We start from the raw sequence: 25,642 nt of genomic DNA, 5'->3' as shown, positions 1-25,642 counted from the left end.
TAATGGTGTCATCTCCTCTTCTCTCAGGCTACAGTGTCTATCAAGCTGACACGTCATATGTGCTATGCTACTGCTGTTCCTTTAATGCATCCCTATATTTGGTAGTTGTAGTGATGTTGAGGCCCAGGGGAGGGGAGTGAAGGGTCATGTTCACGGTTAGGCACATATAGTGTCAGAATCCTGCACTGAATAGTCATGATTATGAGACTATATTTCTTGATATTTGACAAATAAATACAGCTGTATTCTGCTTTGTAGCAAATAAATGTGTATCAGATTGTCCCGGATAATTAGTATTCTACAATCAAATCCTTTTCAGAAGAGGAAAGGGGCAACTGCAGTACTGATCCAGTGTTGTAATAAAAAATGCTCAATAAAATTCCAATAAACTCTGGATTTAGTCCACCTGAATGGCATGTGCTTGGCATGTGTCAACTGCCACTGCAACCATATGAAAAGTCATGACTGGCAGTGCTAAAGATGAGTCTGTTTCATAATCTAGTCAGTCTGAGGAATGACACACTCATTTGTTCAAAATGCAATTAACATCTGGCAAATGGTCTTTGCATGCAACCATTGGGCTCAGGCTGTAAACAAATAATTTCAACAGTAATTTACAGTGATATTGCCACATTTAACGCTTTCACACCTAAAAACACTCAACACATTTATTCAGTTTATGTTCTCCTGAGATACAGTGTGCTGGTTAAGTAAAAGCAATTTAGAAATGCAAATATAGTTTGAATTTTATAATTAAAACATTCAAATACCAATTACTGAAAACCTTTATGTTGATTATTAGGATTTTAGTGACATTTTCCTATCCACTGTATTTTCCAAAATATGATAACAGAATTCAAAACATTTGGGTATGTATTTCATGAAACCTACATTCCCGACACGCATTCACGCCTAAGCAACAGATATTGGGTTGAGTACAAATAAATAAATAAAACAGAATAATAAGTTTTGTCTTTAATCCTGAACATCACACAAAGAATATTAAAAACTTTTGCAATGGCAAAGGGGACACTATCAATATTCCAAACACCTGTTTTTCACTTCCATGAAGAAATGTAAAAGTGTTTTGGTCTCTCCACAGATGTCTTACAATAGTGATGAAGCTACAGAAAATTATTCAAGTGAACTTTGATCTTGACCTGCATCTGTATTTTTACACAACACATGCCAAACGCAACATGTTCTTCTAAGAGCTTGTTCTCCATGAAGATTGTGATGACAGTGTTGGTATAATAGGCCAAAAAACATTCTAGTACTTCACCTAGTAATCTTCTGACAGTTTCTTTCATAAACCTAGTAATCTTTTGAGTCCCTTACAATATTCTGATCAGTGTTAAAATAGCATGATTTATAAATGATTAGTGTTATGTTTAAGCCATCTTCAGTAATTAAGACAAAGGGGAATTATATTTGACATTTCTTGATGTTTTTCTGTTGGGGAGGTAGATGAGAATGTTGAGAACTGAGATGAGAACTGACAGCAAATCCAAAAGTATTCAAAAATTACAAATAAGTACCTCTGTATGCTCAACAACAATAACCCTGTATTGATTAAGATGAGTTTTAAAATATTTGCTGCTATTATTGTTTTACATGATGAGCATTTTAGGTGAAAATGAACCCAGTCTTTGACTGAAATCCAAAGCAATGTTGATTCAAATAAGCATAAAAAAGTCCATTTTAGTCCACCCAATTTGTTTTGTGTCCAGTAAAAAAGTCCAAAAATGTTCACTTTAAATAATAAGTCATTTAGATAAACATTTGTCTTACAAAAAGAATGGCTGTGTCTCACCAAGAGTATGAGCACTGCTCAAAATCTAAGCAAACCATCTGCCCGTAAATTCTCCTGGCATGCAGGGCTTTTCTATCGGATAGTTACAGGGGGAAATATTTTCCTGTCTTTTATCATGAACACATAATGAGTTCTTGTTTTATGGATGAACAGGGTAGGAAAAGAGTCTCCAGAAATCTCACTATGGAGTAAAATGAACAAAACATCATGTTCTATGATTTTCAATATTTTAGTTCCCAACATTTTAGTGTCCACCAGGGACGTCTTCTCTATAACACTTTACTACTGTGCTATGTCTAGACATGGAACTGCATTTCTTCAGGTTATACTGTCTTGTACTTAGAGTTGAACCTTTTATTTCCTGTTTACTATCCTTCCTTTATAAAGTTAGAAAGGCAAACAAGAACATCAACACCTCGTGTTTTATACACAGCAGTAGCACATTTGCTATTAACAGAGTGTGTGCATGAACTTTAAATTACACAACATTTCTGCAAACTGTCCCCTTTCTGAAACCTGCTATATTGTTCTCAAAATCTTCCTTGGATCTACTTTTGCTCCAACTGCCACACTATCACGTCACACTTGTCCTGGTCATAAAATACACCAAGGACAAGTTTCTGACAAGTAACCAGAAAGGCCAAAGCCGCATCACTCGGAGAATCAGTTTCGGGTTCTGGTTTGCAGAATCAGTGAAACAAATTGTGTGTGTTAGACCACAGTTTGGCTTGCTGAAGATGATTAGCACCCAAACCCCAGTGGCTGGTATGCAGAGAGGGTGAATAAAATGTGGCCTCCATGGCAACAACCCTCCAGATATTGAACAAAGTACTGCAGAACAGCTCTCAAAGCACTGCAAAACAGCTCTCTGAAACTTGGACCTATTCCTCTGAGAGATACTGCAGAAGTGTTTGTTAATACAGAGAGGCTCAACAGAAATTGGAGCAGGGCTCTGAGATTAAGCTTGTATTTGTTTGTGGCCATTTCGCTGTCCATTAGCAGAGAACATTCTGTCCAATTGTATGGTCTTGTTGCCCATCACAAATTTGCTACAGGTAAAACATAATGGCTTCAGTTCGTTCTGACCAAAAGATGCAGGTCCAATTTTGATTAATTTTCCTGTATTTTATCTCACAAAGAAATTGGAAATCAGCATTGTGTTCCCTTCTTATATTCAACTGTTTACAACCTGCCTTTTGAAAATGATGTACTAATACAATTTTTAAAAATATTTTACATATTCAGTTAACAATAGCATTGCTGTAATTGGATTGTCTTCACCATGGTACTTTTTAGGGTCATGGGAAGGTGTGGATTTCAAATATACCATAACTCTTTTATTCTTTAATTAAACATTTGAACAACTGAAAAGGCACATTCCATTAGATATGTAGTCATATCTAAAGTACCTATGAAACTAATCTTCATTGACACATAATATACAATAATGAGATAATAATAATAATAGTACATAAAATGAGAATGAACATAACCCTGCAGTTCACAATGAAAGCATAAGAACTGTCTATTCATTAGCATGTGTTTTGAAATGCACTGCAAAAAAATTGTTTGTTTCATGGGCATTTTAACGAATCATGTCTAATTGACAGGATTATAATGTATGTGCTTTACCAGAGTAGATCTTGCAGGACAGTCTTGTCACCATGGAAACAGCCATACTCTTCTGCTACTAAAGACAGCAGAGCATTGCTGTGCCTGCCCTTGGCCCTATTGGCCATTGTTATGCAATATCACTCTGACTGTTCTAAAAGTGAAAATGGCTTTAGTTACTCCATCTCAATGTAATCTCTTAATAAAGAGTTTAAGGAATATTTTGCATTGTATTGACACCATTGCAATGTAACAGCAATAAAACATGCAGCTTCGAGACTAGATACTATTATTTACAATTACTGTAAATGTATGTGCAGTCAGCTATTTCAATGAAATAAACTCATCTGAAGGCCTGAGTGAAAAGGTTATACAGACATCATAACATTAGGATCACTGCACTGTAGTCTGCAGGGAATCAGAGGGCAGTTTTGTGGTATCACACACTGGGCTCATTGTATTGTTCCTGGTGAGCATCAGCATTTTATCAAAAGTCTACATGATGTAACTGTTTCATAACTTCAAACTATTACAGTGACTACTGTATTAATCCTTTTCAGTTTACTCTGAAAAATGAAAATCTTGTAATAATAATAGATTTTATGTATATTATAGCACTTTTTAAAACAAGGCTTACAAACCCATTTGTAGAAAAATAGAAATAAAATAAAATAAAATAAGATAAGATCAAAATAAAATATTTAGTTATGCAGCAGGTATGATTAGCATAGTTTAGCAGTTCTTTATACACATTTCTGCTTTCCAGCATAGCAGAGATCTTATTGCCAGTCCTAAGGCCTTGATGGTTGCTATTGTTTCAGGAGAAATACGCAGGTCATATTCCAATTTACTGTTCCTTGGAGAGTCTGTGAATTCTGTGAGTTGTAGGTGAAAGATTTGTCCTTATTTCAATTTTCTGCTGCTTTAACTGAAAAACCTTGGTGCCAAAATGCATGCTTCAAGATCCCCTCAAATACAATGAAACTGGAAAATCATTATACTTAAGGTATACTTACACTTGTGTTATTTGAGTTTGTTTCACACAAATAATGTGTTATTTTACACTGGAGCAAATATTTTATGACAAACCAGTGTTGATCTTAATGGGTGTAAAACGAGTATCATTCACAGTCAGGTAGAATAATTTAAAAATTCACTTAGAATGGAACAGTGGTTCATTTGCCAGGAAGGCCAATTTTTGTCCCTGTTCATAGCAAGAAGGATGAGAGAGAGAGAAGGAAAGATTCAGTTCCACGACTGATTGCATCTTGGGGTCACCTTGTTGCCTCCAAAATGTCTATTAGATGAGACCACCATGCCAGGACATTATGTAGTAGTCAGAATTCAGAAGAATAACCCTCCATTGACCGAGCTCAGAGTGAAGTGCTTTCAGTTTGCTAGCATTGTTATCATTTTAAGTGAGAGCAGGTGCTGTCATTTGTGAGCAAGTTGGGTTTTTTTTTGGCTCAGTGATTACAAATGTATTTGGTAAATGAAGGGAAAGGCATTTAATAATGCATACTTGATGTAAAATATGGTGAATGACGATTTGGGGCCATTTTGAAGATTGGTAGCATCATTGTTTCTGAGATGTTTTGGTCTGCATTGGCCAAAAATCTGGTTTTCTCTGCCAGGAAGACATCATCTTGGCTGAGGAAGATAGCAGTTATTCAAATGTACTTCAAAATTAATTAAATTGTTGGCTGCAAAGGAAATAATCATTTTACCATGGCCTTCCCAGTGTTCTGACTTCAACCCTATTAAGAGCATTTTCTCAAAGATGAATCAGTTGAAGATATTGAATGCCTCATTTTGTCATTTCATGTAAGGCTTAATGAATGCATTATTTATTTTATCATTTTGTTTCCAAGAAGCATCAATAATTTCAATATTTCTCATACTTGTAAAAAGATCTCAGGCCAGCTTAGGAAAAAAGTGTTAAAAAAAAGAAAAAAAAAAAGGAAACTGTACAGCCAAATGTGTTTTGGTCTGACCAGAAGAGAGGGACGCTTGCTTATCCATATGCTTTTGTGTGATGACTAATTTCATATCCGAAGATACGTTTTAATTTTTAAAAACTAATATATATTTATATTTATATAAATATATATATAAATTTATATAAATATATTAAATATAAATATATATTTATATTCAGAGTCACGGAGCACTGACATCCATGTAGACAAATTAACATATAAATTAAATGTTAATGATCACGCTGATGTTTCGATTTTACGTTCTACATTCGCAGTGAGTTGAGGCGCTCGAGGAACCATAAATGCCTTGGCACGTGAAACGTGAAGCAGCCACAGTTACCATGAGCGCTCGGGGGGGGGGTATCACCCTCGCGTAAAGCTTATTTCAATTATAAAAAAAGAACACGTAAAAGCGGGAATATTTTTTTTGAAATAAAATAAAGGCCTGCACGAGATGCTCTATCGAGTACTCACCTGCTTTTTAAAAGCGTGAGCCTCGGGTCTAGTGCTGTCATATGTGACGTCATGCTGCTGGGTATAACGAGAGTAAGCGTTTTGGGAGAAGCCCTGTGCATTTGCATGTTGCACGCTGGTGATGGCATTGGCAATATAAGTGACTGACACAATAGCTAAGTGTGCAGCCTGGTATACACGCGCGGCTCTGGGTTATATGAGTAAACAGCAAGGACGCGTGCATTGAAAGCTTTGGAGTCAGACAGGCACCGATAAGAGAAAGTGACCGATAAACTGTAGTGATTGCTTACGGGGCTTTTTGAGTACACGTTCTGCCAGTAACCATGGAAAGCGGTGGCAATATCTCGGATTATCTTTATCAGTTCTCAAGTCTGGCGATGTCAAATAGCAGTGTGTTTTGCCAAAACTTCAGCAGCAACACCACTCTTTTGGACACTAACAACACAAAATGTGACAGGACAGCTGATCTGAACAAAGGCTCAACTCCCGTAATTATTGCCATCATCATTACTGCGCTTTACTCAATTGTCTGTGTGGTAGGACTGGTCGGCAACGTCCTCGTCATGTATGTCATTATAAGGTAAGACATGTTCGACATACATTTAAATCCTTTGCTTTTGGTCCCCTCTCGCCCGTTTATTCCCATAGGATTCTTTTGGGATGGTCGGTTTCCTGAAAAGAAAGAAAGAAAAGAAGAATAAACACGGTTGCCTTAGATTAACACACTTTTCCCAGAGATAGACAGAATACCTGTTGAATAGATAGGACACCTGCTGAAAGAAGTATCGAGATTTAGGCATTGGCAATCGGAAATGTTCCGTGATGGTCTGCATTTAATTAGCAGTGACCAGAGACATGCGTAAAAATGTCGCATGATGGTTTTTGGAAAGAATTGCATTTTGCACGCCTTAGAGGAAGGGAGCCTTTTAACAGAGTACACTGGAGGCAAAATGTTGCCATAAATGGATCTATTTCGTGACATATGTCGAATAAATATTGCTATGCAAGAGTTCGTGTGTGTTTGTGCGTCTACTACCGTGCTGTGTGCGTGTGTGCGTGAGAGAGGGAGACAGAGAGAAAGAAAGAGAAAGAGGGAGACCGCGACTCAGCACCGAGAAAGCTTTACGTTAATTTTTTTTTTTCAGATCGCAACATTAAATATTAAGATAAATATCGGTTTTACCACAATATGATTTAGATTTGATGAGTCTGGGTTGAAATACAGTTGCACAGGCGACTAACCGAAGATTGTATTAAAGGAAGAAATTATGACATTTTGGTATTAGTACCAAAGTCATTTTATGAAATTTAATCTAGACTTAAACAAACTAATGGTTAGAGCTGACATAGAATTATGTAAATATTTTTTCAATGTCACATTCAGTATCAGCTTGCTCCAGAAGCCACAAGCCAGGTACACATTCACAAAAGAAAGAATGTGAAACTTATAGACTGGAGCTTAGTCATTTTAAGCATGCAGTTTCACCTCAAAGCTTCTGTGGTCCTGTTTAAGTCCCTAAGATGAAGTGCATAACCACATACTTGACCATAAATGAGCCCAGTGTAAATAAAGTGTCTGTATTGTTTTTTTTTTTTGGTTGGGTTATTTTTTGGTCTAAAAGAAAATGTTAACATATCTGACCGCATAGACTAATCCTAAAAGTGTTAACCAGAGAAAAGCCCAAGTTATTTGAGGCTGTATAAAGTGGAGCTCTACAATCTAGTCCATGCTGACAGAGCCACAGCTGGGTGTGCTGAATCAGCTGACCAGATGGCACTCAAATCTTATCGATGAAAGAGAAAATCCATTTAAATAATATCTTTTCTAGAAAATCAGAGACACTGATGCAAGGCTTTAATTACTCACTTTGGTGCATACATAAACCTTAAGTGAAGGAGAACAAGATGAAAAAGTTGAAAGTTATAACCCTCTTTGGAATTCTGCATTAATTGCAACTAAAATGTGATCTTGTCAACATTTAGGTCATGAAGATAAATAGTTAAAACTTTCTTCACCAAACAACACACACATTTTACAGTGTAATATCATTATTGCACAAATAATTTGAACATTCAAAGTCATTAATGGAAAATATGTGAACCTTTAAATTTAGTAAGTAGTCTTACATACTTTATTGACATTATCTTCAAACAAACTCTTTCTGTAGTTCCTAATTAAACCTCCACAGCAGTTAGGTGATAATTGGGTATGTTCCCCTGTACAAATCTCTCCAGTTATGTATAATTGTAAGATGGGTCTTTGAGCAGCCAGCTCAAAGGTTTTGGTGTTTGTTGGCCTCCTGTGTTTTATACACATTATCTCTAAATACAGTGCTGTGTACATTTAGCAAACAGCTCAACGTTTGCTACTGTCCAGAGAACCTATCAAGGGACATCCAAGTTGGTGTTATTCATCCCAGGTTAGAGGGCCCACCCCACAGTGAATTCGGATTCCAATACATCCCGGATGCAACATCTGAACCAGGCCAATAAGAACATGGTATACCTAATAGCTAGATAAGAGCAAAAAAAATGGAATGTCTGCTAAGTCTTGAAGAAAAGCCTGTAAAACACTGATTTAGATGGTCTTTAGTCACCTTGATATGGGCAAATTTAAGTTGTGTTGAAGAGCAGTGATTTTGTCCATTGTAGCCTCTCCCTGAATATCACACTTGTTCACTGTTTCGGTTCTTGGTCATGAACAAAGATTTTAATCAGGAATGCCTATAGATCCTTAGCTGTCACCCTGGGGATCTTTGTCACTTGTTTGTGGTTTCAACAGCATGCTCCTGCATTGATCTTTGTAGGACACTCTCTCCTATGCAGAACAGCAATAGTGCTGAATTTGTTCTAGCTGCCTGACACCAATCTTTAGAAATCCTTTTCTAACACTTTCTAGTCTTAGTAGATTCAACAAGTTTGTCCTCTAAATGTTCTAAGGGTCAGTTAATTCCCCTTTGATCAGGCCTACACTGCACTACACTGAAGGTATTCTCTCAGAATCCTGTTAGAATTCTCAAAAAAAAAAAAAATTTATATACTAGGGCAGATCAAACCCCTTAGCTGAATTGACTTGATCACCATATCCAACATATCTATAATAAAAATACAACAACAGTGTAGAATTGTGTGTCAATTGTTTGTGAAAAAATGCCTTTCTTTATTATTATGGCTTAGAGAAAGATCAGAACTCATTTTAAGAGCCATTTATACAGAAATCCGTTTGATTAAAAGTGGGAACTGCAACCAAATTCTGTGCTTGTAGGAGGCTGAGAGCTGAGGAACTAATTAATCAAGAATGTGCCTCATTACGTACAGTGGCACAATGACCTGTAACTACAACTTGCCTACAGTTCATTATTTTATCGCAGGTTTGTACCGGTTTACTGGGCTGCCTTACTTACCACCTCAGGACCAAGTAAATATGGGCAGATAATGTGTGTCTTTTTAAAGACACCCTTCCATCTTTGTTTTTACTAACATGAGAGTCATGCTGTCTCAAATCCTAAGCACATTCCCCAATTGATGGAAAGAAAAAAATCTAAGAAAACAAACAAATCAAACAAAACACATACTCACCAGCATCTGCTCAGGTCTCCTGCCCACTTGGTTAAATTGGGTAAAAATAAGCAATTAATTAAAGTGGTCTATAAAAATATGTGCAAGGTAATTAGTCTTATCACTGCGAGACTCTTAGGATAAGAGTTTACAGTGCATAACTGCAATATCCAAACAAGGAGTTGGAAATGTTTGGCAAGTGACAGAATAAAGACATTAAAGATTTTGAGGTTAGCGCAAAGAGCCTGGAACAAAAGTCGAAAAAGAATCACATTAATTATGGGAAGTTGTGACCCTTGAAACTATTCCCTAATAAATATATACATGCTTGACTTATAGCCATAATGTTATCTGTTCTTTTCTTTGCCTTTTACCCATCATAATATTTGAGCAGTAATTAAATTCCTCCCAGTTCAGTACTTTGTAAATCAAACATTTCAGCCCATTTCAGCTCAGAAAACTCCAGTAATACTGTAGTGGTGCTCTTAGAAGTAGATAATTGCATTTAGATCCTCACGTTTTTTAACCCCTATGAAACAGCATCTAATGTTCAGGAGCCCTTACAAACCTCAGGGCATGAAAAACAGTGTCCCTGCGCAATCATGTGGAAAATCAATTTTTTAACGTGCAGAGACGGAAAGTGAAGAGAATTCTAATACTGTCTGAGGGTTTTGTTGTCATGGAGAAGCTCCAGAAGAGTTTGCGTCCAGCATCCCTACCAGTTACAGCAAGTGTAGCTAGACACACCCTCCTACAGCGTAAACGTGGAAAACATGGAGAAATTAAGGGTGTTGAACTATGGTACATATCCACATCATTTTAAGAAAAAAGTAGCAGTGAATTGGGTATGCAACTAGATTTTCAATTGCGAAAAAGTCAGAGTACAAAGTACAAAAGAGAAAATTACTGCATAATATGAATGCCTCATATGTCAAACAAAATAAAAAGTTGACCTTTCACATTTATATCCGTATAAAGGTATTACCTAGGATGGTTGTAGCGAAGCTGCCAAGTATCCTGATTGCCTTGCTCCCATAGTCAACTATGCAGAGAAGCCTCCAGAGAGCAGTGTTTGTAAAATGTTTAATAAACCAGTCACACAATTTCTGGTCATTTTATAGTTCTACTTTCGTCGTTAAAAGTCCAAACAGCTGCAAATTTTATGCTTCCATCCATCAGAATAGCCTGCGCCTGACACACTAAACACGTCCGACTGCTGCTTCTTATCACATTAAGCACATTTGTGATTGAATAACAAAATGAAATAAACACTTTAACGTTCAGATGGACTACTCTTTATTTATTATTATTTTATACAAAGCAGCGACATTTTTACTGCGTGATTGTTCAGATGTTTGCTGTATTTTTTTTTTTTACTGGGGTTTTGCAGTTTTACAGCCCTATGTATTTGGTAAGGGTGGGCTTCATGCAATTTTTGTCGCCCGAATCAGGGCTTCCTCGCTTGCATCCTGCCTACTGAAAATGCTCCGCCCCTGCTTTCACGCTTCTGGATTTAAAAAGGAAGCTTACAATAAACTCAGTACATCTTTATTCCTTAGTTTGGTTAATATCCAAACGTCACCAAGCTAATCTCTAAATTAGAGTATGTCAAAGATGCTTCAATTTTCGTAACAAAAAATAGGCCTTGTTTACGATAAACGTCCACTCCAATTACAGTTCGAGTTTGGTGTACGAGTTCCAGGTTTATGAGTTAAACAGGCCCCACTGAACTCTTTGCGTCTGGTGCTTCTTTGTCCTTGCAGTAGTGCGCTAAAATTGGTAATAGTGCACGTCATTGAACACTTACATAAACCACTTCAAAGGTGGAGATCTTCACAAAAACACATGCTTCTGCAGAGCAATATATGCTAAATAAAATGTGTTTAGAGCTATATTTGCAAAGAATATACCCATGTCTTACCTTATTTGGGGAGTATCGTGTTTGGAAAGGCTTAGACGTCACCTACATCCTCCTTATATACAACGGGTATTAGTGAAACTAGTTATGAGTCCTTACGTTGAGCAGCACCACAAAGGACACATTTTATTAAGTCGTTTACTGCCACAGAATGTAATAACTGTTTATCAGAGACATTATTTCATCACCCGCTGTACTATATTACTATTTCCTGAGAAATATTTGTTTGACATTAACAGCAAACTGAATTTAATTTGTCGCGTTGAAGGTGGACGTACAGTTCTCAGATGTTTTAATCTGTTAAATATAAAAACAGTAACATCTTTCAATGCGCTACATGAATTATATGGACCATGCGCACTTCCTTAGTCATGATGTTACCAGGACGCACTTTGCACCAATGCGTGATTAGAAGGAAAAAGTACCAGTATGCCACGGAGCCGTGCTTAAGTTGCAGCAGAAGAATTTGAACATCCACGTGCAAGCTGTGCCTGTAATGCAAATGTAACATGTCAGGCTACTGCACTTATTAATATCATTCACTCATTAATATCATCTCATGGAGGTTTAGTAACTACTATGAGTCACAATAAAATATAGGTAATCAATGTTTTGGCCTTATAATAATTTGGAGACGTTTTTTGTACACTGAATAATGTTCAATCAGTGTTTGCATACACTGAGAAAAGGAAGTAAATCTATACAAAAACTAACTAGATGCGAAAAGGAATGGTACCCTATGTGCTAAAAAAATGATCTCTGGTTGACTACATTTCCAGGCATATCAGAGTCGGATGTGTGCCATAAAATGGAGATTGTCAGGTATCTTTCCATGTTCTAGTGGTGCTCTACAGCTGTCCGGAGTGCAGTGGGAGTGTTTCTGCTCCTGACTATCCTCACACTGCAGTCCACACCAGCAGTGATGTAGTGACCATGGAACAGAAGAGGTCAGGTGGTGTTTGGAATGCAAACAGTGGCACACCGAGTCCTGTCTGTTGATGAGCAATGATCAGTCCCATGATAGTACTCTTCCTCTCCCTGGCCAAGTTCAATGGATGATGCCTTTTTTACGACTTGTAGTAAATTGATTTTGGTGACTTTTGATCTTGATGCATAAATCAAGTGTGACATTGGCAATGGAAAACCTTCACACTTAAAGGAGGAACACTCAGCATCAGTGGACCACCCGGAAATGTGAATAAACATCTAACAGATCTAAAGGAATCTATAGGGAGCATTTAATCTAGATATTTAAAGAAGAGCAGAGCTATACTGGATGTACACAACACAGAAGAGGATTTGCAGGCTAATACTGCAGTACCACATAGGAATATGAAAACTATGATCCATCAGTCTTCACAATCTCTCATGGGCATCGACAAATAATAAGGCACTAGATGACAACCCTCTGAATTAGCGCCATGTTCTAGCATTGACAGACAGAGGCGATGGAGTGCTGGAATGAGCTTTAATTTGTGCTGGCTACATGTGCTGGGGCAGAACTCTGGTATGTGATTTAGCTGCATGTAGAGCAGATCCCCATGCTTAATGTTCTGCCCATTATCGTCTGTTACATAAGCGTTAATTTGGCCTTTTATGCTTGACTTTAGCCAGATTTGGTTTTGTCACAATCCATTGTAGCTACATTCCCATTTTCCCATCTGTTGGGGCGAGCGCTGTCATGTATGAGAATAAAAGGCTCTTGACTGCATCGTGATGACTCTTTTTGATTATTTTTCCTTCTTTGTGTAGGGTCCAACAATAGTTTATGATGATGACTTCAGAAAATGTGACACTATTATTCAGAGCTTGTGTTTGTGGAACATGCAGTTGCCTTTTAAAAAGTGCAGCCTTTCTGTCAGTTTAGGCCTTTTAGTTGTTTTTTTTTTATTAGTCATGAACATAGGCCTTTCACATGCTTCCCTCTAAATAAACTTTCGCAGCACTTAGCACTTATTTTGTAGAAATAACGTGTGTCACACACAGCCAGTCATCAATAGTCAACATCTCTGGCTAATGCTCAAACTTTGCAAAGTAACCTTGGGTAGTATATTCACTTAACCATATTTGGAATGTGGGGAACTCAGCTGGAAAAACGCAAAAACAAGGCTGCATCAAAAAGCAGCTTTCACCAAACTAGATGACACAAAGACATGGAACATGTTCTGGTGTTCCCTAGCAACAAGACAGTCCTGGGGTTTTGTAAAGCAATAAAAGCTGGTTCACTAGTGATAGCATTACAACCTGCTCTGTCTGATTACTAGATCTGTATCATAGTGTACTCTTGCAAAAGTGATTTTCAGTTTGATTTTCATTAATCTAATTTTCATTAATCTAATCTGCTCAAACTTAAAAATGAAAAGCAGCCCATTGCCTTTATGTCTGTGATGGTCATCTTGTTTTCATACTTAAGCCTAAAACCTTTGTTATTAATGCATTGCTTTCATTGAGGTTTATATATCCATATACACATTCAACAGAGACAGAACATAACCCAGTGACAAAGGTTCTTTAAGCATATCATCAGTGCTGTCATAGTGCAGGAATAGAGCAGGTGAAAGGCTTGTGGTCACTGTGTCTAACATTGGCCAGTATGAATTAGTTCTGGCTCTCAGTACTGGTGGGCATCTCTAACGTATGCTGAAGTATCTTCACTTCCACTTCACGCCGGCTGAATCCAAAATGTCAGTGGCTGGTCATCACTCATCTAGTTCAGACCTGGTGTCATCTTTTTATGGCTGTCAGCTCAGATGAAGGATTTCCTTCATTTTCCTTAAAAGTATTGAAGACATGGAGGACTGATCATTACTAATATGTTTCACATCTGAGTCTTCCTCCACTGAAGACAGTACATAGCTCTCTGCAGGCTAATGAGCGATTTAACTTGCAAGATGTATTTCATTCTGAATGTAGCATCAAAGCAAAGCCATGGATAGGAAAAGATCATTTGTCTGTGGAAGCTCTACAGAATGACAGATGTTACTAAGTTCTAAATGAAATCTCCAGACTAATATGTAGAATTCATTTTTAATGTTTTCTCAGCAGGCTTCTAAACCTGAATATCTGCCTTTCCTATTTGTGATTAGAAGCGGAGTTCAGTGTCTCTGAAGACCGATGTGCTGTATGAAGTAATGACCCCCTAGGACATCCACACAATTAGAGACGGATGCTAGTGAGAAAGAATTTGCCTTGTGATCATTTGTCTGGTGTAAAGAGGCTTTCGATGACTCCATAATGACAGCTTCCAGGAACACTTGTTTAGCTAGACTGCAGTATTGTGAATGGACGAATACTTCAGCACATGAGCTCCAAAGTCCCTGTTATTTGCTGGCTGTTTGAAACATCCTTTGATGCTACAATACCTTTTTGCATATTTATGTATTTTGATTTCATATTTGTGATTAAATTGCAATTAGAAAATGCAATTAGCAAAATGAGCAAATTAGCAATGAAGAACATCCATAAACTGTAAAACTCAAATTAGTTATTTGCTGCAACCTATGAGGTCCACCTATACAGAGGTGCATTATGGTATAAAGAAGCACTAACATTGAAATCTATCTAGCTAAGTTGCTTTTGTGCAGGCATATGTTTGTTCTGACCTTGAGAAAAACACTGAAAACCCTCTTTACGTGTGAAGGCAAAAGCTTGTCCATTGCATCACAGTGCATAGCTTTAAAATACTGTTTTCTTCCTATCAGGTTTCTATTGGTGGAAATGAAAGGTTGACATATTTCAGCAGATATATTGTGACTAAATTCAAAGGAGTTGTAGCTATCTTTCAGAAATCTTAATTTATCAAAGAGTAGCTCATTCCTCTCTGATTCTGAATTGGATGAATAAGCACTCTTGGTGTTATAGTGAATTGATAGGCTTCAAGTGCAGTCGAGGAAGCTTGTGCAGCAGACAACATCTCAGCCAGTCCTCTTCTTCGTCCTGCATCCCACCAGTTGTAGGTCATTGACCCTAAAGCATTTGGTAAATCCTACATGCGCAGCACGTAGCTCCATGTCTTTCTGCACTATTTCTTCAGTGACAGCCAGCTAAACAATACAGCATCATTTATCAGGCATGCAGCATGCTTTTGCAGACATTGTTATAGTGGAAACCCACACCAGGCAGATCTTTGTTTATATCCAGTTGGTGTGACTGGATGGACTAAAAGTTCTATTTCATCTCTGCTTATGTGAATGTCAAATGGTGCTGCTTTAATCATCAAGTGTCTGTTTTATTCAGGGTAGTGGTTAATTCTGTTCAAATGCCTTTTGATCTATGATAATTGTCCACTGCAATTACATTAAATTAGACATGTATGCTTGTGGTGCAAGATCATTCATGAAGATGAACTTTTGTTGACTGCTTCCTAAGGACAAAAAAGGGAGGTAAACACACAATTCCACCATAATCGAGTTTTACATCAGGTTTTAAAAAGCCCTTTTCATCAAGTAAATAATACATTAGGTATTCCTAAGAAATGGTCATGAAAGCACAAATGCTATCTTTCCATCCATTTACTAGCTGAGACTTCTTAGATGAGCCTAACTCAGCAAGCTTGCAGCTAGAATCAAATGCCTTTTATGCAGTTAACAATCTTTTGGGAATTTCTCATTAACATGCATAGATTTCAAGATAATACAGAAAGCCAGCAAATTATTATGTTGCATAGAAATGAGGCATTCTTATCAATTATCCATTATTCTCATTAAGTATCTATTTTGATCGACACTTGAGTTCACTTTAAATTTCATTTTACCCATCCAAACAAAATTGCTCTTTGAAATCAATGTCTGACCTTTTTTGATTAGTGGAAATATCTTTAAGATGGGGAATTTATGCTTGCACGTTTCTTTTAATTTAAAATCCCAACATTTTCTCATTTGAAAGACACCATCCATGACACTCGTCATAAACCATGAAGGCAATAATCTGTGATAACGAAAATGGCTGAGAGACCTTTGCTACATGCCTTAGTGTGAAAATTAGGATATCATTTACTGCAACGAGGAAGGCAGATTTTAGTGACATGCTGAAAGTGACTGAATAAAAGCCAAAGAGACAGTCATTATACGCTTGTCTATGCACAACGGAATACGTCCCATTAAAATCATTGTTCTTCATGCCTCAGGTTTTTTGCTGATCCCTATCAGACTATCAGATTAAAGACTTTACTTTACTGACTATTTAAATATTTGAAGGATAACAAGTGCTCCCACACTTATCTGCGTTTATCTGAGTGGCATGTGGAATGAGGTGATTTATCTCGGCCCAATTCTAAATTATATGATTGGAGGCATGAAAGTGTAAGTGTGCAAATTTAATTTTGGTCAGCCTTGAGAAAATTTCGGGTAATAATATTTGCTGTGCCTTCAGGATAACCACTTTTTCCAGTAATGGTAGCTGCCTGTCACGCCTTCTCATTCCACGTGTGCCTGTCACAACACTCACTCACTTCTCTGGTCACAATCACTGGTTTAGGAGTTATGCTCATCTAGCCCTTGTTGATTTATCCCTGTTTAGCTTCCACAGGTTCCCAAGTCCAGTGCTACACGTTCATGGTCCTGAAAGCCAAGAGCTAAGACAATGTTGCAAAGTTTCCTGAGACTTGGACACTACTAACATCTTTACTTTTGAACTGACTACTTCATAAAGCCTTGGTTTTTTCTCCACTCACATCTTGCTCCTGTCTCGAGAATGTCATGCTGAATTCTCTGAAATGTGACATTTTTGTAAACCTTCTCTTATTATATGTTCAGACTACAGAATGCCTTGATTTACCTGCATTGGGTAAACCATGAAGATTTATGTGAATTTCTACAGAAAAAAACATAGATGGTAGTTTGGTGCCCTGTGATGTGTGCTACCGCTGAGATTATATAGTTTTTCATTACTTTTATTATACTCATAGGGTTGTGTCAGCAACATAAATAAGGGTAGGTGAAGGTTTAACATTTGGGTGAATTGAATTAATTAATCTGATTTCATTATGTATTTATTAAGTTAGAAAGATTTGAACCTTGATGGAGATGTTACACTCTTCTGTGGAACACAACAAATTTTTAAAAATCAGTCAGAATTAGTTATGGTTCAGTGAATAAATGTCTACAGTATAAACATTAAACTTAAATATATTATTTCTTATGAATGAAATAAATAAAGAATAAAATACTAATACTAAATAGTAGCAATACTGAGCAAAAAGACAAGGGCAAACTTCAAAAAATACTAAATGGCTAATCAAAATGGTACAGAATGTTATCTTACGAACATCAGTCTGATTGCACTTTATATACATCATTTATTCCTTAAGAAGTTTGGATTTTTAGCATACCAGCTTAACCAGTGAGGCATCAGAAGTGGGGGGGGGGGGGGCAGCAAAACAAGGATGAACATAATCAAGATACTTGAAACGAATTACAAGAAAACAGAGGCAGAATTTACAGAAAACCCCCTGGAAGAATAACATTAATCTGCTCAGGGAGTGGTAGGTCACTCCTGTGTAACAACAAACTTTATTAAGCATAGCTGATGGCTCTCGTTAAATCAGATAATTATTCTGATAAAATTAGGCTGGAAAACAAGGCCTAACCTGCGGCTGCAGAGCATGCTCTCTCACCTGTGCAAGGCTGCCTCCTCGTCATCCGTCCAGCGCGACCGCCAGCACCCCACAACACACTGGAGCCCGGGCAGTGCAACACCACTGGAGAGGTCCTAAAAGTCACCAGGCAGAATGAATTAACACAAGGGTGCATTTACTAACATAAACCAGAATTAGTCAAAATCAAGAAAAAAATTTGATCTAGAAACATACATAAAACATGACTACATGATGCGAAGAAATATGAGCAGTTTACATGGTACACTTACTATACCAGGGAGTATATTTGCACAAAGACAGTGATGATGTAAGGGACATCTAAAGATATAAAGAAGGGCTGAGGGTGGAGCCAAAGAAGGAAGGGTTAAGATTTTAAACAGCAATGATAAAGATCAATTAAATTCATGTTTGTAATTGATAATGTAGCGTTAGACTGAAACATGCACAAAAGTCCATTGAAGACACAAACAAAACAATTGTATTTTCCTAAGATACTATATAACAAAAGGATTGTGATCTATCCAGATTAGGCCTAAATACAGACTACACAGGATTTCAGTGGTGAATCCTATCCTTCATAAAGCTAAGCATTGTGTATTGTATTCATGGCAACCCTAATGTGTTACAGTCATGTAGAACCATTGTCTTATACTGGGCCAGGGGATCCTGTGATGTTCAATTCACTGATCAGTGCTTTAAAAATATTTAGAACTGCACTACTTGAAAGCATTCATGCCGCTCCTCTGTTCTGTCTGATCTCATTCACCACAGATACACCAAAATGAAAACGGCGACAAACATCTACATTTTTAACCTTGCCTTGGCCGATGCCTTGGCCACAAGCACCCTGCCCTTCCAAAGTGTGAACTACCTAATGGGCACCTGGCCTTTTGGGGACGTCCTCTGCAAGATAGTGATGTCCATTGACTATTACAACATGTTTACAAGTATCTTCACACTGACCACTATGAGTGTTGACCGCTATATCGCCGTGTGCCACCCTGTGAAGGCTCTGGACTTCAGGACCCCGCACAATGCTAAGATCGTCAATGTCTGCAACTGGATCCTCTCCTCTGCTATTGCTCTACCCGTTATGATCATGGCCTCCACCGGCCTTACCCCACTTGACTCCCACAGCAGCTGTATGTTAATCCCACATTATTGTCTAAATGTAATAAGATACAGATTTAGCGTAAAATATTTATTTGCATGTTTTCCTAAGGGATTGGTGGGAAAATACATTTATATATGAAAAAATGAAGCGAATGACTGTAAAAAGTAGATTCAGAATTCAGAAGGAAGTTATTACTCCTTGGAATCAATTCATATAGACATAAGAAATGAGTATAAAATAAGGAATGAGTGTGAATTGTTGATTCCTTTTAATGTCAATTTTAAATGAATAAGACAACCTAAACATGGATGACCTGTAAATGTGCTTCTGTTCTGTGTGTGTGTGTGTGTGTGTGTGTGTGTGTGTGTGTGTGTGTGTGTTTGTGTAATCAAAGAAAGTAGACCATTTGATTTATTGTTTCCTGTTCTGCTTTTATAGGTGCATTCTTGGGTGTTTCTAGATTAATGTCTTGTTGAGGCCTCTATGCTGGCATGAATGATAGTTAAAAAGCTCTTTTGGCATAGTCTTTGGCAAATAAAAATACTGGCATTTGGGTGTTTATATAATCCTGACATGAAGCTTTACTATTAACTTAATCTGCTTTGTTTTCGTGTATTGCATTTTTGTTTCTACAGCAGCACGTGTCATTGACTGTATTATGGACTTCCCCCATCCCTCATGGTACTGGGAGAACCTCCTGAAGATCTGCGTCTTCATCTTCGCCTTCATCATACCTGTGCTCATCATCACAGTGTGCTATGGCCTGATGATCTTGCGGCTGAGGAGTGTGCGCATGCTTTCTGGCTCTAAAGAGAAGGACCGCAACCTGCGGCGCATCACACGCATGGTCCTGGTCGTTGTGGCTGTCTTCATCATCTGCTGGACCCCCATCCACATCTTTGTTATCATCAAGGCTCTGGTCACCATTCCCAACTCGCTGCTGCAGACCATCACGTGGCACTTCTGCATCACCCTGGGCTACACCAACAGCTGCCTCAACCCCGTGCTCTATGCCTTCCTGGACGAGAACTTCAAGCGCTGCTTCAGGGAGTTCTGTGTGTCCAGCCCCTCGGTGTTGGACCTGCAGAACTCCATGCGCTCCACACGGACCCGTAACCCCCAGCGCGAGGCCCAGTCCAGTCCTACGGCAGACCGAATGGACCGGCAGGTATGACTAGCACTGGAGATGTCATCACTGGATTCTCGCTGCCAGCCCAGTGTTGACATGAACTCAGAACTCACCCAAGTCACCACTGGTCTCTGACCCATGGCAGTGGAGATTTTGGCCAGCAATTGGCAACATTATGTGCTAGGGCAAGAAGTGCACCAAAAAAGGACATTTTGCATTTTAGTAACACAGAGTGACTATTGAGACTGAATATGTCCCACAAAGCATATCCATCCAACTTCACTCAAATTGAGCTGAGGTCAGCACTTTCGCACAACATGATGATACTTTGCATGACAATTCCTGAAATAAGATGAGCCTCTGTAATTGGTTTTTGACATTGAGTAGCTCTTCATCCAAGAACATTGATATTGCAAACCAAGTGGCCATTAATCTTCAAAAAGCTTTAAACGTCCTCATATGCTATACAGAAAATGTTGTATTTCTACTTTGCTTTGTCACTGGCTGTTTTATTTGACTCTGTACAATTGAAGAAGTACTAAAATAACCTCTTTCATCATATTCATTTGTGTCACGGTGGAGTCTGTGTGAGAGCCTCTGTTCCAGATTTTCCAGACATCACAGCACTGGCACTATCTACACACAACAAGCCATATAACAACCCATTCAACCAAGTCATACAACAACCCATACCTGTTCTGTATTATAGACTGTATTATAGACTTACCAAGCCTAATTAAACCCCCTGTTTGCCGGTTTGCGGTTCTAACACCTTGCCAGTTAGCCCTGTGCGTTGTCTCTGAGCCTTTCATTTCTCATTCTTATTCCTAACTGTATATGTTTCATCTGGTTTTCGGTCCTTTTTGCATATGACAAACTTCTTTCATTTCTGTCTTTTATAACAGTGCTGTATACTGAATTAGCCCTAATAAATAATTCACACATGCTCCCTACTATTTCCCACTATTATACTCAAGCTCCTTTTATTACTATAAATATATATTAAATATGCATTCTGAATAATCTTTATATAAACAACCCATGCTTTATATGTGCCAAAATGTGTTGTCATAAAATTACAGTTGAGTCATATGACAGAGGAAATCTGATGTCTGAAAGGGCATTACGTATGTAATTCTCTTCCAGTTAGCATTGTAGTGTTTTGTTCAGTTTATAAATAGATTTGACATGCTGTCAATTGTACAAATAATATTGCTGTTAGACTCAAATGCGTTTTGTGCTCGTGTTGCTTTGGAGCAGTTGCAAAATAAGAATTCAAATATATATGTATGTGAACAATTCATTGTTTGAAATGACACACATTGTTCCAGTTACAATAAAGGCAAAAATTAGATGTTGCTAATAATGCAGTTATGCTTCAGTGGAGACAAAAATGTATTGTGTGTGCAAATCTTTTATTCTTCTGGACGTTCTAATGTGATTATGTGTAATTAGTGGTCAGACTTTCAGCACTGGGTCATGAAGAGAACGTTTTGTACTCTGAATTGTCTTTGTCAGAATTGAAAATCTGCATGATGACATTGTGATCTGAGTAAACAAGATCAGGTCATTCCTCATTTCTGAGAAGGAAACATTTCAGTTCTTATTGGACTTTTTCTATATTCAGTATCAGAATAAATTTTTTGCTGTGAAACAAATCGTATTTATTTTGGTGGGGCAGGGGAGTGTTATTGGACCGTCACAGAGATTTGTTGAAACATTGCTACCAAGTACTACTGTTTAAACAGATCTCAGAATCATACATTGCTTGGTTTGGTGAATGTTTAGGTCTGTTCATGCACATACATACCAGTATATGCACTTTGACTTCCAAATAGTGACAAATAGCGTAAGCAGTGGAATTTGTTTGAAGCGCAAATCTGGATTTCTTTTCTCTCAGCAGAGATCAGATGAAGGCAGGCTCCATTGCCCTTCACTGTTCTCACATAGTACAGACCCTCTGCTTCACAAAATTAAGTTCACTGTTACATTTTGTTACATAAAAAGCACATAATACATCCCTAATAGTCATACCATCAACCTTTTGTTATATATCAGTAACAATGTTTGTTTCACAAAGCAAACATTCAAGTGCTACATCTGGATATGTCTCCTAAAAATGTATGAATATATTGATTCTGAAACACAGTTAATGACACCCTTCTAACAATTATTCAAACACGTACAATCCATTGCATTTTAGAAGGACTTCATCCAATAAAGCACTGTACCATAGCTGTGTAAGTTTTACTATCATATGACCACAATGAATATCATAGACAAAGATGAGGGGAAAAAAAACATTCTGTCTTCACTACACGAGTGAATGACTGTTTTGAATTTTGTTAAAACACAAATGCTTGAGCAATTGGAAACATTTCAATCTAACAGGTTATAGCAAAACATTTTAAAGTTATAATTTAGGATATTTGGTCTCATAATAAACAATGCCTCATACTGAATATTTCCAGAAGAGTCTGATAAACAGCTGTAGTACTGTTTGGAAGTGTTTTCTCCATGTGCTGTACTGTACTGTCAGGTCAGGTTTGCTCATGTTTTCATTAAGAGGAGTGATCATGCCTCTTAGTCTGAATGCTTCTGTATATTGTGGGATAATGTGATTATCTTTTCCCACTAAATATTCTTTTTCATCCCACATGTGCTTTGTTATACAGCATTTCTTAAATCCTTAGGTCACTATTATTACACACTGACGTGCATTATGTGGTATAACATTTCAATTTTCCCAGCATTTACTTTTGCTTTTTGTAACCCTAATTAGCACATAGTTTTGAATTTATACAAATACAATCTCAACAATCACATCTAAGCAAACAAACGAGAAAATTGTGAACTGATTTATCTATTTATCAAATCATTTTTATTCAAATGATTTTGGGAATTTGATCTTCAAGACCAACTTAATTGTATCTCCTTTATTTCTGCTGGAAGACTAGTAAAAGTCTCACTTTCAATCTGATGTGGCAGGAAGACCATGGCATCTTTTAAAATGTCCAAGCAGTCAGAAAAAAAGAGAAGTCTGCATAATTGATTTAGAGTTGTAAACTGTATAAACTGAATAGATCCCATTTTAATCCATCTCTTTGAAATATGCAGACATGAAATAAAATAATGATTTACTGTTACTCATATAACCTTCTCTGATTGGGTGATGCCCTGAGTGAGTAGTGAAATTTACAAAAGAAGTGTCAAATATTCATAGCCACTTCTTTCATGCTTGTGTTCTACAGAGACCCAAGACAGCTGTTTGCAGTTATTACCACCCTGTTCACTTCTCGTGTGCCTAGCCTACTGCAGGGCAATGATCTAATTCTTAATACTTTGAAATCAAATAATCATGGCCTTTAGACAGCACAGTAGCTCTCTCTTTTATTGCAGTTTCCCACACACAGTCCTACTTTAATCTTGGGCCAAAGAAACCAACAACAAAATTTTGTACTCACAAAGAAAGCAGCTATAACCCCAGGCCATGGCACAAAGGCAGTGGGTGTTTATATATGCTGGCTAGCACATCTCTGCACTTTGGAGGTGGCAAAAGGTCATTGCAGCAAAGAGATTTTGCATAGTTGCTATATTAGCAAGGTGTAGAGCCATGCTGTAATACAATTATATAACCACAAAAAGCAGTAAAAAACTATATTAGTGAAAATATCACCAACGTCCAACCATACTTTAGTAAATATGATATAAGATGGATGTAAATGAGGAAACCTAAGTCATTTAAAGTGGTTTTCAATGTCAAACAAAATATTATTGATTTTTGTGACAATGGCCTCAGGTTGACAGGCTCAGCTAGATATACCATTAAAGTTGAAGTGTTGGGGTTTTAATGTTAGGTGTTTAATATTACCACAACGCTTTGTTCTTTAGCCTTTTCTCTTTCTGCATTTAGAGATGCACATCCAGAAATGAACAAGGGTGGCTTTTAGGGTGGTCCTAAGCACCGCTTTTCCAACACACAACAAACAACTTGGCAAGCTGAAAATGGACCTTACAGTATTGAAAATTATACCTCATGATGTTGGAAATTATCTCAGGGTGTTGAAAATGACATCTCATGGGGTTGAAAATTATACCTCATGGTTTCAAAAATTATACCTCAGTGCTGAAAATTGTCTCACCTTATTGAAAATTACACCTTATATTGTTGAAAATGATTCCTCATAGTGTCAAAAATTATTCCTCACGGGTTATCAAAAATTATACCTCACAGGGTCGAAAATTATACCTCACGGTCCCAATAATTGTACCTCACAGTGTTGATAATTATACCTCATGGTGTCGATAATTATACCTCAGCTGCAGGACTCAGCAGTGCTGAAGGAATGCGCTCAAGTAGCTGTGACCTAGTTGTTAAAGGAAAATTCCTGTCTTTCCTCTTTCTAAAACTATCCTTGAAAGGCCTTATTTGATAAAGGTTGGTGTGTGTGTGTTGGAATAAAGGATTCTGACTGCTCGAGGGCGACAGTGTCATGTTAATCAGACAACCTCTCCACACTGTGTCTGTTGCAGCAGTATTGCACTGGGTGTCATTCTGGCATAAATACTAACTGTGTGACCAGGGACTAGCTGCATCTATGAAAACAAACCTTTCCAGTGAACATACATCACTTGAAGCTTTCCTGTAAATGTGTCATGACCTTTGTGTGGTAAAAGAAGAAAGTAGAAATTTCCTTTGTGATTAATAAATGCCAGTGAGGAAGGTTACATATCAGTAAAATATTGCTTGGGATAAACACATTATTTTTGACCTTCAGAACTATGGCTTGGACTGTGTGTAGGCTGAGCTACATTGTACATTGAAGAAATATTTTAATTATTGTTAATTAAAAATGTATGTATAAAACAAGCTTATCTACAAAGCATAGGGCAATGTAATTTGGAGAATGGCAAGAAAATGGAATATTCACTGTTTTTCATTAGTTGATATTTTCCACTCAGAACTACTTTCAAAAATATTTTTTACAGGTTTCACTTAATCACTGCAACTGTTTGAAATTAACAAGCAGGCATTATAGAGCCCTGACCTGCCCGACAGAACAGAACACTTTAGCGCAACTGCAGACATTCTCAATTACTATGGATGAATTTCCATTTCATCCACAGAATGTTTTTAATCTCTCTGCTATGTCAAACAGGAGAACATCACTGCTACCCATGAGGTTTAATTAAATGCAGATCATTATTGAGTCCATAGACATTTTACTGGCCCAGTCTTGGGCTCCATATGTACCTTATTATGAATTTAGAATTGTTGCACTCTGTGTGTTTACAGGATTCAGGTTTTAGTGTTACAAATGAATGATAGTACATATATTTTATACGTGGTTTTGAAAGGAAGAGCACACATTGAGCCCGTTGTGTGGTCCTTCATGAATAAAATAACTGGGACATTGCCCTAAGTAAAAATATATTTAGTAAATTAACTGA

At 37.5% G+C, this 25,642-nt stretch overlaps 1 protein-coding gene across 1 annotated transcript; it reads left to right on the top strand.

Moving 5' to 3' along the window:
• The first annotated feature begins 5,993 nt into the window (after positions 1-5,993).
• On the top strand, positions 5,994-21,818 carry oprm1 (opioid receptor, mu 1). The gene is made up of 3 exons (XM_027000489.2): positions 5,994-6,457; positions 18,720-19,090; positions 19,698-21,818. Exons 1-3 carry the CDS (start codon positions 6,201-6,203, stop codon positions 20,234-20,236), a joined length of 1,167 nt encoding a protein of 388 aa, XP_026856290.2. The 5' UTR covers positions 5,994-6,200; the 3' UTR covers positions 20,237-21,818.
• Positions 21,819-25,642: the final 3,824 nt, after the last annotated feature.

The sequence above is a fragment of the Electrophorus electricus genome, chromosome 11 (assembly GCF_013358815.1).
Source record: "Electrophorus electricus isolate fEleEle1 chromosome 11, fEleEle1.pri, whole genome shotgun sequence".
Lineage (NCBI taxonomy): Eukaryota > Metazoa > Chordata > Actinopteri > Gymnotiformes > Gymnotidae > Electrophorus > Electrophorus electricus.
The sequence above is the reverse complement of the archived record's forward strand: the minus strand, read 5'-3'. Positions and strand labels throughout refer to the sequence as shown.

Excerpts from the sequence above, each read along its gene's own strand:
- oprm1 (XM_027000489.2), top strand. The coding sequence starts at position 6,201 with ATGGAAAGCGGTGGCAATATCTCGGATTATCTTTATCAGTTCTCAAGT. Across the intron at positions 6,458-18,719 it reads GTCATGTATGTCATTATAAG|ATACACCAAAATGAAAACGG; the intron begins GTAAGACATGTT and ends CATTCACCACAG. Across the intron at positions 19,091-19,697 it reads ACTTGACTCCCACAGCAGCT|CAGCACGTGTCATTGACTGT; the intron begins GTATGTTAATCC and ends TTGTTTCTACAG.